This window comes from Haplochromis burtoni, unplaced genomic scaffold (genome assembly GCF_018398535.1).
Source record: "Haplochromis burtoni strain Fernald_Lab_line unplaced genomic scaffold, NCSU_Asbu1 Contig_90, whole genome shotgun sequence".
In the NCBI taxonomy this organism is placed as follows: Eukaryota; Metazoa; Chordata; class Actinopteri; order Cichliformes; family Cichlidae; genus Haplochromis; species Haplochromis burtoni.
The window spans coordinates 1,140,387-1,154,334 of record NW_024582451.1 but is presented as its reverse complement, the minus strand read 5'-3'; the positions used below and the strand labels follow the sequence as shown (position 1 = coordinate 1,154,334).

The following is a 13,948-nucleotide window of genomic DNA, read 5'->3' as shown; positions in this document are numbered from 1 at the left end:
TTCCACAGCCATGTTTTTGTCTGTGGAAGCCTTCGATGTATTTGAAGTATGTTGTGGTAAGGCAGAGGTCTAACAGTGTGAAACTTCCTATCACATTCTTCCATATATGGCAATCTGTTTCACCCTCCAGGTGGTCCCTGAGGATTGACACTTTACTTGACTCTTCTTCTGTCATCTGTTACTAGGCAAACTCAAATGCAGTTAGAAGCAAAATGTGTCCCAGGCCTTTAGCCTAGAATGAATACTATCATGTATGTTTGCAAGCATGCATGCTTAAACCTTCTGTTGCTCTAGGTCACTTACACCATGGATCGCCTGGACATTTGCGCCACGCGAAGCTTAAGACCTTTAAATAGACCGAGCATCACTCTATATAAGCACAATCCTGCAATGTGTGTATAAAAATGATTACAGTTGCACATGCAATAAAAGGTTAATATGTAATTATGATCACACCTGCAATACAAGTTTTAATGTAAGGCCAACCGCTTCAATAAATGTATTAATGAAATGCTGATTAATGCAATGATAATGATGATAGTTATGAATAGTAGCAGTACAATATTTTCCTCATCTCCACACTCCATATATAACAATTCTTGACTGTTGCTCGTTTTTATTACATTTTATTCCAACAATGAACCAACAAGAGAATGAACCCCAAAACCAGTTTTTTGTGTGGGTAGTTAAGCATGTTAAAAGAGTTGTTTGTTTTTTTAAAGATTGCCACACTTAATGCTTTCATATTCGTTTACAATGACAACACTCACTCGCAAAGTCTCAGGAGGCACGCGGCCTGTTCCTCTCTCCTTTTCAGCAGAGACTGCAGCTGATTGCATTTCTCCAGCAAATCCGGAGAGACCCGTTGGGTCTCCTTAGCCTTGTCTATTATCCAGCACTCCTCTCTGCTCATCTCAGTCTCATCTCCATCCATAGTTACTGCAACACACAAATGTTTCACATATCAGAGATTAATTATTACTAATGTTATTCCAAAAAAGCATAGATTTTCTCATGATGCAGAAAAGAAATGAACAATGCAAAGTCCAAACATCTCAAAGACTTACACTTGGGGCTCCTAACACACTAGAAAAGATTGACATCACATCTCTTAGAGGAAGGTCAAGAGCCTTTGAGTGTTTACCTGCATAAATAAAGCACATATTAATAGAAAATGGTTACATTGTGCTGTGGTTTAGCTAACTTACCGCTGAAATGAATCACTAATTTATTGAGCTAGAATGTTTCTGGACAACATGGTGCATTCTAGTGAGAATAGGGAGCAGGTGAACGAGGTGGAGGTGCACTGGACAGAAAAGGAATTGCATTCAGTAGAAGAAAGACAGAACAATTGTTTGCATGACAGGGAGACGGGTGTAAAAATGACGATGCAGGAACCAGATATAGTGAAGAGGGATGAGTTTAAGTAGTCAGAAAAGCAACAGAGAGGTGAAGAAGAGTCCTGGCGGTGATTTGTGACAGAATGATAGCAGCAAGAGTAAAACCAAAGGTTCACAATATGGTAGTGAGACTGGAGATACAAGGTTTAGAGACAGTGGCACTGACAAAAAGACAGTAGGCTGAGCTGGAGATGTCAAAGTTGAAGATGCTCAGATTTTCACTGGGGTGCCCAAAAGGAAAAGGATTAGAAATGATTATATCAGAGGGATAGCTCGGGTTAAACAGTTTGGAGACAGCTGAATAGGTGTGGTTAGAGATGGTGCAGAGGAAGGATGCTGGCTATAATGGACAACAGATGCCAAGCGGGAGGGAAGGAGGAAGACCACAGAGGAGGTGTATGGATGTCATGAAGGAGGAAATGAAGATGGCTGGTGTGAGAGAAGAGGATGGAAAGGATAGAGTGAGATGGAGGCAAATAATCTGCTTTACTGGCCCTAAAGGGAGCATTTACTACAGGGAATGCTCCCTCATAAAACCTGAGGTATTTTCTCAGATTCTTGGAAATGTAAAATTCACATTTGATAAATTATTCAAACCAACCATCTATTACATGTAACCATGTCTTCATACTGTGTTACCACCATATAACATTTATAATGTTGCTATGAAGAACATCGTGGCTCAAGAGTTGGCAGTTCGTCTTGTAATCGGAAGGTTGCCGGTTCGAGCCGCGGCTTGGACAGTCTCGGCCATTGTGTCCTTGGGCAAGACACTTCACCTACTGCCTACTGGTGTTGGCCAGAGGGGATATATATATATACATACATATTGGTGTATATATATTTGTACTATTCTTAGTTAGCGTATTGTCTGTCTTGTTAATGTTTGTTTATAATGGAGCACTGTAACAAAAAATAATTTCCCCCAGGGATCGATAAAGTATTCTGAAACCTGGCAAACATCTGGTTCCTCTGCATCTAGGTGTGCGGGCTCAAAGAGGGGGGATTAAAAGTAAATCAGAAACACTTCTCAAGCTCAAGGTCGTATATTTTAAAAAAGACGTCCAGCCAGGATAAGGTGTTAAGGGCTTTACTAAAAATAGCTAACTAAATAAATAAAAACCAAAACACCAGCATCTGATTTTGTCTTGAGACTTATTGGTCGAAGCTAGCATGGACTTCAATCAGTTAGCCGTGGAGACCGTTTCATCCTGCCTCTGCGCCTCTTTATCGCACAAAGTGTATCCAACCTGATAACCATTCTTTTAATTTCAGCTAGATTAATTAATTTGATTGATTTTAATTTAAAATGTCAAATAAGAAGCAAGCCATACCTTAGCTTTGTTCTATGGTCTTCTTCTCTTCATGTTGCTGGGTAGACCTGTGAGACTCACTGCCGCCCCCTGCGTCCGGAAATACGACCGACAATCTTCTACTTCTTTTTAAACCAATTGCTATGTATGGAACGCAGAGTTATTATAGTTTTGCATTTTCTTATTAGTTTTACTTTATTTTTATTAGTCTTCCAGATGACTGGATGTTTAGTTGGTTCCAAAGAGCCTGAGGTGTGCCAAGAAAATATCCCCCACACCATCACTCCACCACCAGTCTGAACTGTTGACACAAGGCAGGATGGATTGATAAACATATGATTACACAACATTTGCCATCCAAAATGTTGCATCAGAAATTCGGATCGGTAAGACCATGCAACGTTTTCCAACTGCTGTGATCCATGGAACCTCAGTTTCCTGTTCTTAGCTGACAGGATTGGTACCTGGCGTGCTGCTCATCTGTGCATCCAGAGATGCTGTTCTGCATACTTTGATTGTAACGTTATAGGAGTTGAGGTTGCTTTTCCTATCAGCTGGTCATTCTCTTTTAATCTCTGCCATGAACAAGGCAGAGACCTGTGGCTCACTTGATGTTTTCAATTTTTCAAACCATTCTCTGAGTAAAAACTTAATAGTAAATTTAAATTGAACAGTGTTGAGCTATACAAGGCTCTCTCGAATAAATGAAAACTAAAGTATTAATTTTGAAATGAGTATATTTTGTTGGGTAAGTAAACACATAAATATGTCTGTTTAAGACTGATTGTTTTGGTCTTTTTTGAGTCTTCGTCAGTTACATTTTTAAGTACAGCAAATTAATTGTTTGGTGCTTTGCTTCTCAGATAATTCATACTAGTCTAAAATTTGCACTTAGGAGCAAATATGAAACACTACCTTGCATACATCCATTTCCCTTAAGTTTCCTCTCTGCTACATTCCTGATATGTATTAAAAGGTATTTATTTAACTAGTGTGACCAGGTCAAAGTGTAGAAAAGATATTAGATAGCTAAACTTCTATGTCAGTCATTTTTATATCAGTAAATTTAGCAGGTGAGAGCTCAGATTTATCTTTAAATTACAATTATGCAGTCCAGTAAAGGAAATGAATGAGGCAGAGGGTATTTGCTTGCATATGACAAGCTTATATACAAGGCTTTTTTTAAAAAATTTTTTATTGTTGAACGACAAAGGATGCAACATAACAGACACCAAAGGCAAAATAAATCAGAGACATAACTGTCATATCAATCTGTAAATATGAAAAAAGGTTCATATGAATTGTTCCCAATTCATAAAAAACAACACTGAAAAAAGTGAATGAACACACATCAGACAAATTTCTATTCGTGGCCAAGTTAATAAATGAGGGTATGAACATTTTCACATATAACTGTTCAAAAAAAAAAAAGTTGAAAAAATACAGCTGCTTAACCTTGCTGTTAAAAGTTGTGCAATTATAAAGTGCCATTTCTTTAGAAATTGAAAAAGAAAATCACCATTCGCATGTTTTCTAGGAAAAATTATGTCTTGTTTCATTCGGCAGTGCGATGGTCCACTCAGTCACTTTGCACAACTGTGCAGCAAATTAAAGATTACAAAATTAGCACCCCGTTCAAACAGGTTAAATCTCCTCCTTATATCCTTGAGTCATTTATTTGCACGCTCACAAGCCAATCTTCTTCCAAAGAGATGCAATGGCACATTTCTGGGGGTTGTGAATGCTATTCCCAGTATTTTCACAGCATCCACTTTCTGTGGATATTTAGTCAGAGTCAGACTCATTCGTGGCCTCTCTCCTCACGCTCAGTTCCAAAAATCTAGCCTGTGCATGTTCCAGGCGTATGGAGCCTCTGTAGATCCACTCTCTGTGATGGTCAGCCTGAGCGAGACATAAAAAAGGCACACTGTCAAGGAAAGGTGATTAGGAAAAGAAACGGGAGCGTTGTTTGTTTGTTTTTTTTAGTTTTGGATTATTTAAACATAGCCAAGGCGGACTTACACTGGAGATATGTTTTTAGGTTAAACATGCTGTCTGTAACTCATAATTTCAAACCCTCCTGAAATCCTGTGCCACAACCTGACAAGCACCTCTGTTAAATATATTTACTGAAGTATGAATAAGCATTAGATCTGCTGTTGACTGGTTAAAATGTAAAGATTAAAAAAAAAAAAAAAGACACCCACCTGAAAAACAACCTGTATCAAGCTGCAGTCGATCGCCTGCACCTCACACCTCTGCTGCTCTCCGAAGTATTCTGCATTGAGGCTCTGTCCAACCCTGTATATGGTCAAATGAGGGTACGGCCAGTCCTTCATGTACTGTTTCATGAAATGCTTATGAAGGCCGTCGGGAATGTCGTCAAACACGTTTTCCACTGTTGAAATAATGAATTAAATACGTAAGCGTGCTTCAAATAAACACTCTCCTGTCTGCTGCTTGCTGCAACTGTGAGTAAAAGAAAAGCCGGAGCACAGCACAACTTACACGGTCTGCAAACCAGGTGAAAAAAAGGTAAGCCGACATAGACCGGCGTGTGATCATCCATAAAGACCAAGAACCTGGAAAATGAAACAGCGATGTGTGAGACACTCGTTTCTTCTGACAAAAAGCCCGTGATTATGTTTGTTCATAGAGGTATGAACACCTGAAGCGGTTCTTTCTGCTGGGGAGCTCGGCTAAAACACCAGGCCGGAACTGGAACTTGTTATCCTGGCACTGAACAACAACCCGAGTGCCGACAAAAAGATGCTCTACCTTTGGTGGGGTGTCAAAGGCAATGTGGTGACCGGATACTAGAATCTTCCCCTTTTCTTCAAAGCTAACTTTGTACTTTAACCGTCCATCTTCTGGTAAAGAGGAAGAAAAAATTTTTTAGTTCCTACCATTTAAATGCTATTTCCTTTTTGAATAATGGTGGTTCATATTTAAAAGTGAAGTACTGCTGTCTGAACACATGTCAGCCTGCCTAGATTTTACCGCATGTACTTCACAAATTAGAAAGAAAATGAAAATGCATCTTTTATAAACAGGAATAACATATTTTAAGTTATTATTCACCTTTTTAACGTTTCATTTGTCTTTGTCTTTCATTTTCAGTTTATTTAACAAGGGTTCAAATTCTTTTAATTGCTTTGGAGCACTTTGGTCAATGTCCTTTTTAAAAAATTTAAGTTGCTGGCTCATGCAGTGACAAACGCAGAAAACCAAGGATAATAAAAAAAATGTGGTTATACTTCATTAGGTCATGTCCACAAGTGCAACAGCTTTCCTGCATGCACCATGACTCTATCACTATCCTAAATATGCCCAATGGAAGCAGTGCGCCCTGTAATTGACTGATGTCCAGAGTGTGCAATCCTCTCGCCCACTGCCAGCTAAATATGAGAAAAAAGCTGAAAATCTTAACCACACTGAGGTCACATCCTTAAATGTGTATATTTTGGTGCACAAGAATCCATCGCTTAAAGATATTTTCTTTAAGCGCCTGGTTCTGCCAGAGCCTTCTTCCTGTCAAAAGGGAGTTTTTCCTTCCCACTGTCACCCAAGTGCTTGCTCATAGGGGGTCATGGGGCGACCGTGGTTCAGGGGGTTGGGAAACTCATCTTGTAACCGGAAGGTTGCTGGTTTGATCCCCAGCTCTGTCTGTCTTGGTCGTTGTGTCCTTAAGCAAGACACTTATCACCTACCGACTACTGGTGATAGCCAGAGGCGCGATATGGCAGCCTTGCTTCTGTCAGTCTGCTCCTGCTACAACTGTAGCTGCCTCCACCAGTGTGTGAATGTGAGAGTGAATGAAGAGTGGAATTGTAAAGCGCTTTGAGGGTCTCGAAAAGTGCTATGTAAATGCAATCCATTATTGCTATTATCATATGATTGTTGGGTTTTTCTCTGTATGTATTGTTTTAGGGTCTACCTTACAATATAAAGCACCTTGAGGTGTCTGGTGTTGTGATTTGGGGCTGTATAAATAAAATTGAATTGAATTGAATTAAAAGATATTTTTATACAAATATACAAAAAACAACAACAATGAAATGAAATGCTCTCATCTGAAAAGGACTAACAAGTTTAAAGGATAATAAACAAACAAAGAAAATCATAATTCCTGGAAAACCTGCAGTATTTTCTCTTACCTTTTGAAATTATCTCCACTATTTTCCCACGCTGCCACTTCATGCGTTTCTTCCTGGCCAAGACCATCATGTCCACTTTCACTTCATCCTGCGGTAAGTTAGGATGGATGTTCGTAGTTTCATGAGAGCAGTGGGCAGAAGTTGGTGATATCCCAACAGAGGGGTTTATTTCTTTGAGGGCAAAAGTAAGAAGTGGAATTTTAAAGTTATTTGAGAGTTTTGAGAGCAGGATTCAAGTGGTAATGTTTGTGGCCTTACCACTGCTGTTGGAGGGTTTCCTTGTGTCACCGCTGCTGTTCTTGTCAGATTTCTGATTATTGTTCGAAACCGAAAAATCGGAATCAGTGGAATCATCCTCTGGTTGCCACTGCATATCAGAACCGGAGCTGCTGGAGAATTCAGCTTCGCTGTAGGACTGCTGAGGCGTCGGCGGTCGCAGGGCGCTGATCTTATAATCGGGCAGTCTGGTCAAGACCACCACTGCTTTCTTTATTAGATTAAGAGAGGCTGAGCCATTTTCCCATTGTGTCATTTGGCTGCTGGTTTCATTTGTGGAGTGAATGGGCTCACATGCCGATTCAGACATAGTGTCTGAAAAGAAAAAAAGCATCAGTGAAACTTGAGCCATCGCCATGCCAGACTTTCATCGTGGTGAGAACTAATCCTGACAACTGTAGCTCGCCATCAAAAGAAAATGAAAATGCTATCAATCAAATTCACATTTAACATTTGTTAAAGCTGTCTTTTCTGTGTGTCAGTGGAGATCTCTTATATAAAGTCCACTGATTTTCACTCTATACAATATATGGTTGCTTAAATATAATTCCCAAGGGGACGAAGGCTTTTTCACCCTCTGTGGTCTGACTCTTCATCGATAATGACCTCAACCTTTTGCCTCAATCTTGAAGGCCATGATTGTAATTTCCATGCTCACAACGGTCCACTTGGTTTTTGTTTGTTTGTTTTTTTTAATTACATAAACCCAAAACCTGTGCTGTCAGGTTAAGAATTAGAGGTTTAGAATCTAATTAGGTGCAAAACTCAGCACATTTTAAAACTACCATCTGCCGCTGGTTTGTTTCACACAACAACAGCACAAATAAATTAATCAGAAGCTAGAAAAAAAGCCTTCTTCTAATTTATTTTTGAGTAGTTTTTTTCATGTACATCTACGCTGTATGTAGATTAGAAATATGGTATCTAACCAGATTCTTACTCTGGATGGCATTACCTTGGCCTCCAGTAACGCTGTGAGGAACCTTGGAGTCATTTTTGACCAGGATATGTCCTTCAACGCACATATTAACTTAGCAAGTTTGTTGTGTAATGTCTTAAAAGTATGTGACATGTGAGCAGTGAGAATGTATAACTTTAATGTTTGTGACAGTACAATCAGAAAAAGAGTATGACTTGTCTAAAGGGCTGCAGGAGAAAGCCTTTTCTCATTAAGAAAGAACATGGGAGCACTGCTTAGGTTCGCAGAGTTGCATCTGAACAAACCAGATAATTTATGGAACAATGTGCTTTAGAAAGATGAGTTCCAAGGTGGAGATGTTTGGCCATAATGCACAGCATATTAGCACAAACACGGATCAGTCAAACTGGCTGAAATGCTCTGGCAGGACTGTGCATAAATGAATGCATAAAACCTAATTAAACTGAAGCAACATTGTAAAGAGGAAGTCATACAGAAAACATTTTCATTTTCATTTAAAATTTAATATCTGGATCAGCATTAGCACCAATGCCAAGTGGCAACTCCTTGGAAGTGAAACTGTTTTTCGCAAAAACAAACAAAAAACATGTGACATCACTGTGTCCTGAAGCCCTGAGAATGAATCAGAAAATGTGAACTTTTTTGTTTTTGCTGCTACAGGAGTGCTGTAGCACCAGGAGACTCTGAAAGCTGTTTAAAGGGCTACAGCTGTGCCTACTGAGAACGAACAAATAACAAAACAAAGCTGTGTTTAGACACATTTCCTACCTACATCAAGCTGCGTGGGGGTTTACCTCATTTAATACAAACACAAATAATTCAACCACTTACCTGATGTTATGTCTTAATTATCCGCTGTAATGAGAGCTGGAGCTGCAGCTACATATCAGGCTAACACTGAAATCACTGTTTTGGAGTTTGCGTCATAACTGCACTTTTTTTTCTTTCTTTTCTTTCTTTTTTTTATATAAATATGTGTTATCCAAAATTATCAGGCAGGTTTTTCCTCCATCTTAACAGACTTGTTGTTTTTCTCCTTCTTCTCGGCGTTCAAAAGTGGTTGTTAACAAATGAATCTGAGAAGTGCTGCCCCCTATCGTCGTCTCCCCGGTATTGTCCTCCGGCACACGCCATTTTGACTGCAGGCTTGTGTCAGCAGCAGTCTACGAAAACTTAAATAATATGATACCTTTTATTATTTATATAATTTTATGTTAAGAAGCAGTTTCAAACAATATTTTAGACATTGTAACACTATAGGGAGAAAAAAAACTACAATCAAGTCCTCGCTGACTAAATAGTGGTATGTTCTTTTAGTTAATAAAATCAACCATATTCTCAAGTGGACATATATTACACTTCGAATCTATAAATAGTCTTTTTATGAAGGATGATCTCGCTTACGGCCATACCACCCTGAACACGCCCGATCTCGTCTGATCTCGGAAGCTAAGCAGGGTCGGGCCTGGTCAGTACTTGGATGGGAGACCGCCTGGGAATACCAGGTGCTGTAAGCTTTTCCTCTTTTGTCCAGCAGAGGGCGCTACTGCTCCAGGGTAGACAGTGTTGAAGCAGCAGCCAGGGTAACAAAGAGCGCATTGAGACCACTCATGCTGAATTAAATAATGGTTTGGAGCATAGACGGTCCACACAGAAAAAGTTTTGTATGACAAAAGCTAAACTAGAAGACAGAACTAGGTGAAGAAAAACATGTTAGTTGACCAAAGTAAACAAAAAAACAAAACTAGATTTCAGTTTTTCCCAAATATGGAGGGAATCATGGTAGCCTGGCTTTTTTAAATCTCTTGCCTCTTTAGTTTAGTTTATGCCTCAGACAGAAACTAAATATTTTCAAAACAATGAAAGCTAAACTGAAATGAGCAGCTTCCCCACTCTGGAAATTCGAGGAACTGAAAGTTAGAAACTGAACATATTTGAATACAAACCTGTTTTCCTTCTTTTGCCCTCACTCTGGTTTTGCTGTTGGTTGTTGCTCTTGTGACCAGTCTGTAAAAACCTTCATAGTACCTGTAAGTCCTGCCTACAGCGGTGTTGGAGGACTGTAGGGAAACATGAGCTGCTTTTGATTGTTGATTAATTGTGAGTATGAACACAGAAGATGCATCACATTTAAACAGTTTGACGTACAGAAAAAGAAAGCAACTAGCAAATTTCAGGTTAATTTAATGAGAAATACTTGTGAGAAACATTTTCAGTAACAACCCAACAAAGGCCAAAAGCCTTTGTTGGGTTGGAACAAAGTCTGATTTTAACAGCTCGGTGCTTCGAGCCCTCAGTCTGAAACACTGAAAAGCATCACGATGCACGCCTCACGTCTTCCATGAGACTGCTTGCTTTTTGCTCAATGTCCTGAAGCTTTTTTTGTACATACATTATAAACCACATGATCTTAAAAGTATGCACCCACACAGTGGTAAGATTGCACTCTCACCCCACCCCTTCTCCCTCTCTCTATCTCAGGTGATCTGCTCCTCCTGGTAGGTGGAGGTGGAGATCGAGCCATAAGGGTCCACGACGGTCTGGGCGCAGCGTACCACCGTCACCAGAAGGAAAAAACACAGCAGGAAGAGAAAGAAGAGAGCAAAGCCCAGGTCCACGTCCACCTCGAACTGCGGCACGGGGTGAGACGGCTTATCCATGTGGTCAGCGATAATGGTGAAGGGAGACAGTTTCCGTTTCTTCTCCTTTTTCAGCGCAGCAGCATCACTTTGGGACGGCGTGCATGCTCGTGTGCTTTCAAGGTGTTGGTGGTGACTTTGCGCATGAAAGAAAAAAGGTGACAAACAGCTTCTGAATACAGAGGCAGCACATAACCAATGAAGTCTATCCTGGCTGCATGGAGGACGACACTTTCAATGCAGAAGCAAATGTCTGGTTTTTATTCCGATCAGCAGCAGTTTGTCACATTTCTGTGTCTAACAAAGGGAGGGGAAAAAACACCTGGAAAAACCGTTAGAATGCAAAATATTCCACCATAGATTTACATGTTGCACCTGCAGGGTTATCTTATCGGTGAGCCCATAAAAACTGCAGTGAATCACTTCGAATCAGTTGTTAATTACAGTTTATCCAGCAAGTCTTCCCCATAACTTGTTCATTTAAGAGAATTACAACATTTGAAAAGCCAAAGAAGTGACTGATAGACTCTTTTTGTCTTTAATAATCACCACTTTCTAATTTCTCCTGCAGGAACAGGCACAGTAGCTCTCGCTAAATGATCAAAACGTCCACAGCTGTCTGGACACATTTCTTGAAACACAATTTCCAAACTACAGTTGCTAAACTCGTGACTCTTCTGGCAAAACCTCACAAACTCACCCTCACAAACCTCACAACACAAAAACTGCTTTTGTCTGCGTCATCCCCACAACAGGTCATAATAACAACAGTATGTAGCATTCATTACACAAAAAGTACAAAAAGGTGTGTGTGTGTGTGTGTGTGTTTAGGACACATTTTCAACATCACGTGGTCGTCTTGTAATTCTGCAACCACCACATTGATGATTTAGTAGGTCACCAAGCTCATGATCCATCATAATGCAGTTTATTGGCTGTAAAGCTATGAATGTGACCTTAACCTTGAGCACACTTTGCTTGTTATGTGTTCGCTGTGTGCAAGTTTCACTAAACATCCTACCAGCGTTCCTGCAGGAGCAGCAGTAATTTGCCTGGATGAGCTAAAAATGACAAAAATATGACATAAAAACACAAACAGACCCTCCCCAACCTTTATATTGTGTAGACGTACCAAAGCACTGGTTTATACGGGAAAGAGAAACCGAGTCGCTCTCTGTGCTACTTCTCATTCACAGTAGAAAAGCAGAACACAATAAATGTTAATGTTTTATATGTACAGCAGAGCTCTCTTACTATATATCAACATAAGAGAAAGATATTGAGACACTTTTTTGTAAGTAAATTATTCTCTGAGGCATCCATTTCTTTTTTTCTTCAGCTCGACCTCGCTCTGACCTGCCACCAGTTTGAACGGCGACTTAAGCAACAAGTGTGAGCAACATTTGTTACTGTGTGAAACTCACTGTGCGAAAATGCGTTTCAGCGAACTTTGAAAACAAAGTTGAGTGAGATCTGTAAATCGTGCCTAATGAGGCAAAAACTGCTTTAAAGTTTTCCCCAAAGAGTGACTGAATCAATACATTATCTGAGGACACTGAGGATGAGTAAAGTTAAACATGTATCCAAGAACCCCCCCCCCAAAAAAACTGAAATAATTCAAACTCACCATCTTTTCGCTGCAGATCCTCTCCAACAAAACTTTTCAAAAGTGTTCATAGCATCCTGCTTTCCTCTGAGGCTCCTTATTACTCCGATTACATGAGCTGGTCCTCAGTTACCAAAGTCTTTACCAGCCTCCTCTTTCGTGATTGTCAAGAAAAATGAGCAGCCCACAAATTAGCTCTTGCACTCAGAGACACATGCATACACATGCAAGATGCACAAGCATGCACTTGCATCTCACGACCTCCCCAGGGCATGTAAAGCCTTATTAATACTTAAGCAGGAATTGAATAACGGTCTACACAGTTCACAAGTGACTCAAACACCCCACTGCTTTTGTTGTCCTGTCAGGAGGATCTTCATCACTGTCACCGATTAGCCTTCACACCAGCAAAACTCCGGCACCTCAGGTGACACTGAGCTTATTCTTTACACAGAGCTGAAAAGGTAGCGAGGGAAGGAGGGGGAAACTTGATGGTAGAGCAAAAGGAAGAGATTTAAGCAAGAAGAGTAAGATTGTACCCAGAGGAGGAGGAGGGGGGGGGGGGGGGGGGGGGGGGGGTTGGCAGCATGGAAATGAAAGCCAGAGGAGCAGAAACAGGAGATGCATTAGCAATTAAATTGCAGAGCAGGATGCGAGAGAAGGCTGGAAATTGACCCTGCCACTTTAAAATGGAGATTGTTACAGTGATGCTGCCAGTGACATGAACAGTGTCCAGGCTGTAGTGTAGGGCACGGCGGTAAAGTGATCCCACTCAATATGCAATTAGGTAAGGAGGCCTTTTAGACTGAAGCCAAAATACTGTAGGGAAGAGAGAGATGGGCGGAGGAAGAATCCAGAAGTGGTTACGTCTTAGGATCTTAAATGTTAAACTTTTAGACACTTTTTTTTGTTTGTTTTTAGGACAACTGGGGAAAAAATAAAAATAAAAAAATAATCGGAGAACTTTTTTGGCATCATTCATCATCTTGAAAAATGTGCCAGGCGGCTGTGTGTCACCAGCACTTTGTGCCATCTGATATTGTAATAGCTCCACGGTGCCTCCGGGTCTACACCAGCAGAACCAGTGACTGATGTACAGTATTCATGCCAGACTGCATTTACTCCACCTACACAGGGCTCCTTAATGATGACCATATCATTTTGTGTTCCAAAGAAAGGATTCTCAGATCCGCACATTCAGATGAGAGAGAATGGGAATAATGACAGACTGTTATTGGGACTTTGTTTTCATGTAGTACAAATAGTTTATGGAAAAGAACAAAAATGAGAAAAGAGAAGAAAAAAAAAAAAGGTCTGAGTAAAACTTTTAGGACTATCAGCTACTTCAACTTTTTTAAAAGACCCCAAAAAGCTGAAAAATGTCCAGTATGTGTACATGCCGTATAATTTGTGTCAATAACAGGCTTCTGACAAATCTGCACTATACATTTTTTTATGTATTTATTTAATATATGTAAAAAGTGATATAAGTGCATAAATACAGAAAAAAGGTCATTCTGGTTGCTAGGCAACACATGGTAACATCATGTGTTTTTCTGAAATTAGAGAGATCATTATATATATTATATATATATCTATATATATATCATATATATA

At 39.9% G+C, this 13,948-nt stretch overlaps 2 protein-coding genes and 1 non-coding gene across 4 annotated transcripts in view; 1 reads left to right on the top strand and 2 right to left on the bottom strand.

Annotated features, from left to right (window-relative positions):
* clk2a (CDC-like kinase 2a) overlaps positions 1–2,834 on the bottom strand; it is a 20,554-nt gene extending 17,720 nt beyond the window's left edge. For both annotated transcript variants that reach the window (XM_005927636.2, XM_005927635.3), the window contains exons 1-3: positions 2,735–2,834; positions 1,068–1,144; positions 771–939 (exon numbers count right to left, since the gene is read on the bottom strand). In XM_005927636.2, the coding sequence (XP_005927698.1) occupies positions 771–934 (164 nt within the window). In that variant the 5' untranslated portion in view covers positions 935–939; positions 1,068–1,144; positions 2,735–2,834. The remainder of the gene's footprint in view (positions 1–770; positions 940–1,067; positions 1,145–2,734) is intronic.
* A 656-nt stretch (positions 2,835–3,490) lies between these two features.
* On the bottom strand, positions 3,491–9,207 carry LOC102312201 (histone-lysine N-methyltransferase SETDB1-B). Its single transcript, XM_005927632.3, has 7 exons — positions 8,918–9,207; positions 7,129–7,461; positions 6,871–7,041; positions 5,382–5,583; positions 5,222–5,295; positions 4,921–5,111; positions 3,491–4,615 (listed from the first exon to the last, which is right to left on the bottom strand). Exons 2-7 carry the CDS (start codon positions 7,454–7,456, stop codon positions 4,499–4,501), a joined length of 1,083 nt encoding a protein of 360 aa, XP_005927694.1. The 5' UTR covers positions 7,457–7,461; positions 8,918–9,207; the 3' UTR covers positions 3,491–4,498.
* Positions 9,208–9,484: 277 nt separating this feature from the next.
* On the top strand, positions 9,485–9,603 carry LOC121814833. The gene has a single exon (XR_006054606.1). It is a non-coding gene; the product is annotated as a 5S ribosomal RNA (ribosomal RNA).
* Positions 9,604–13,948: the final 4,345 nt, after the last annotated feature.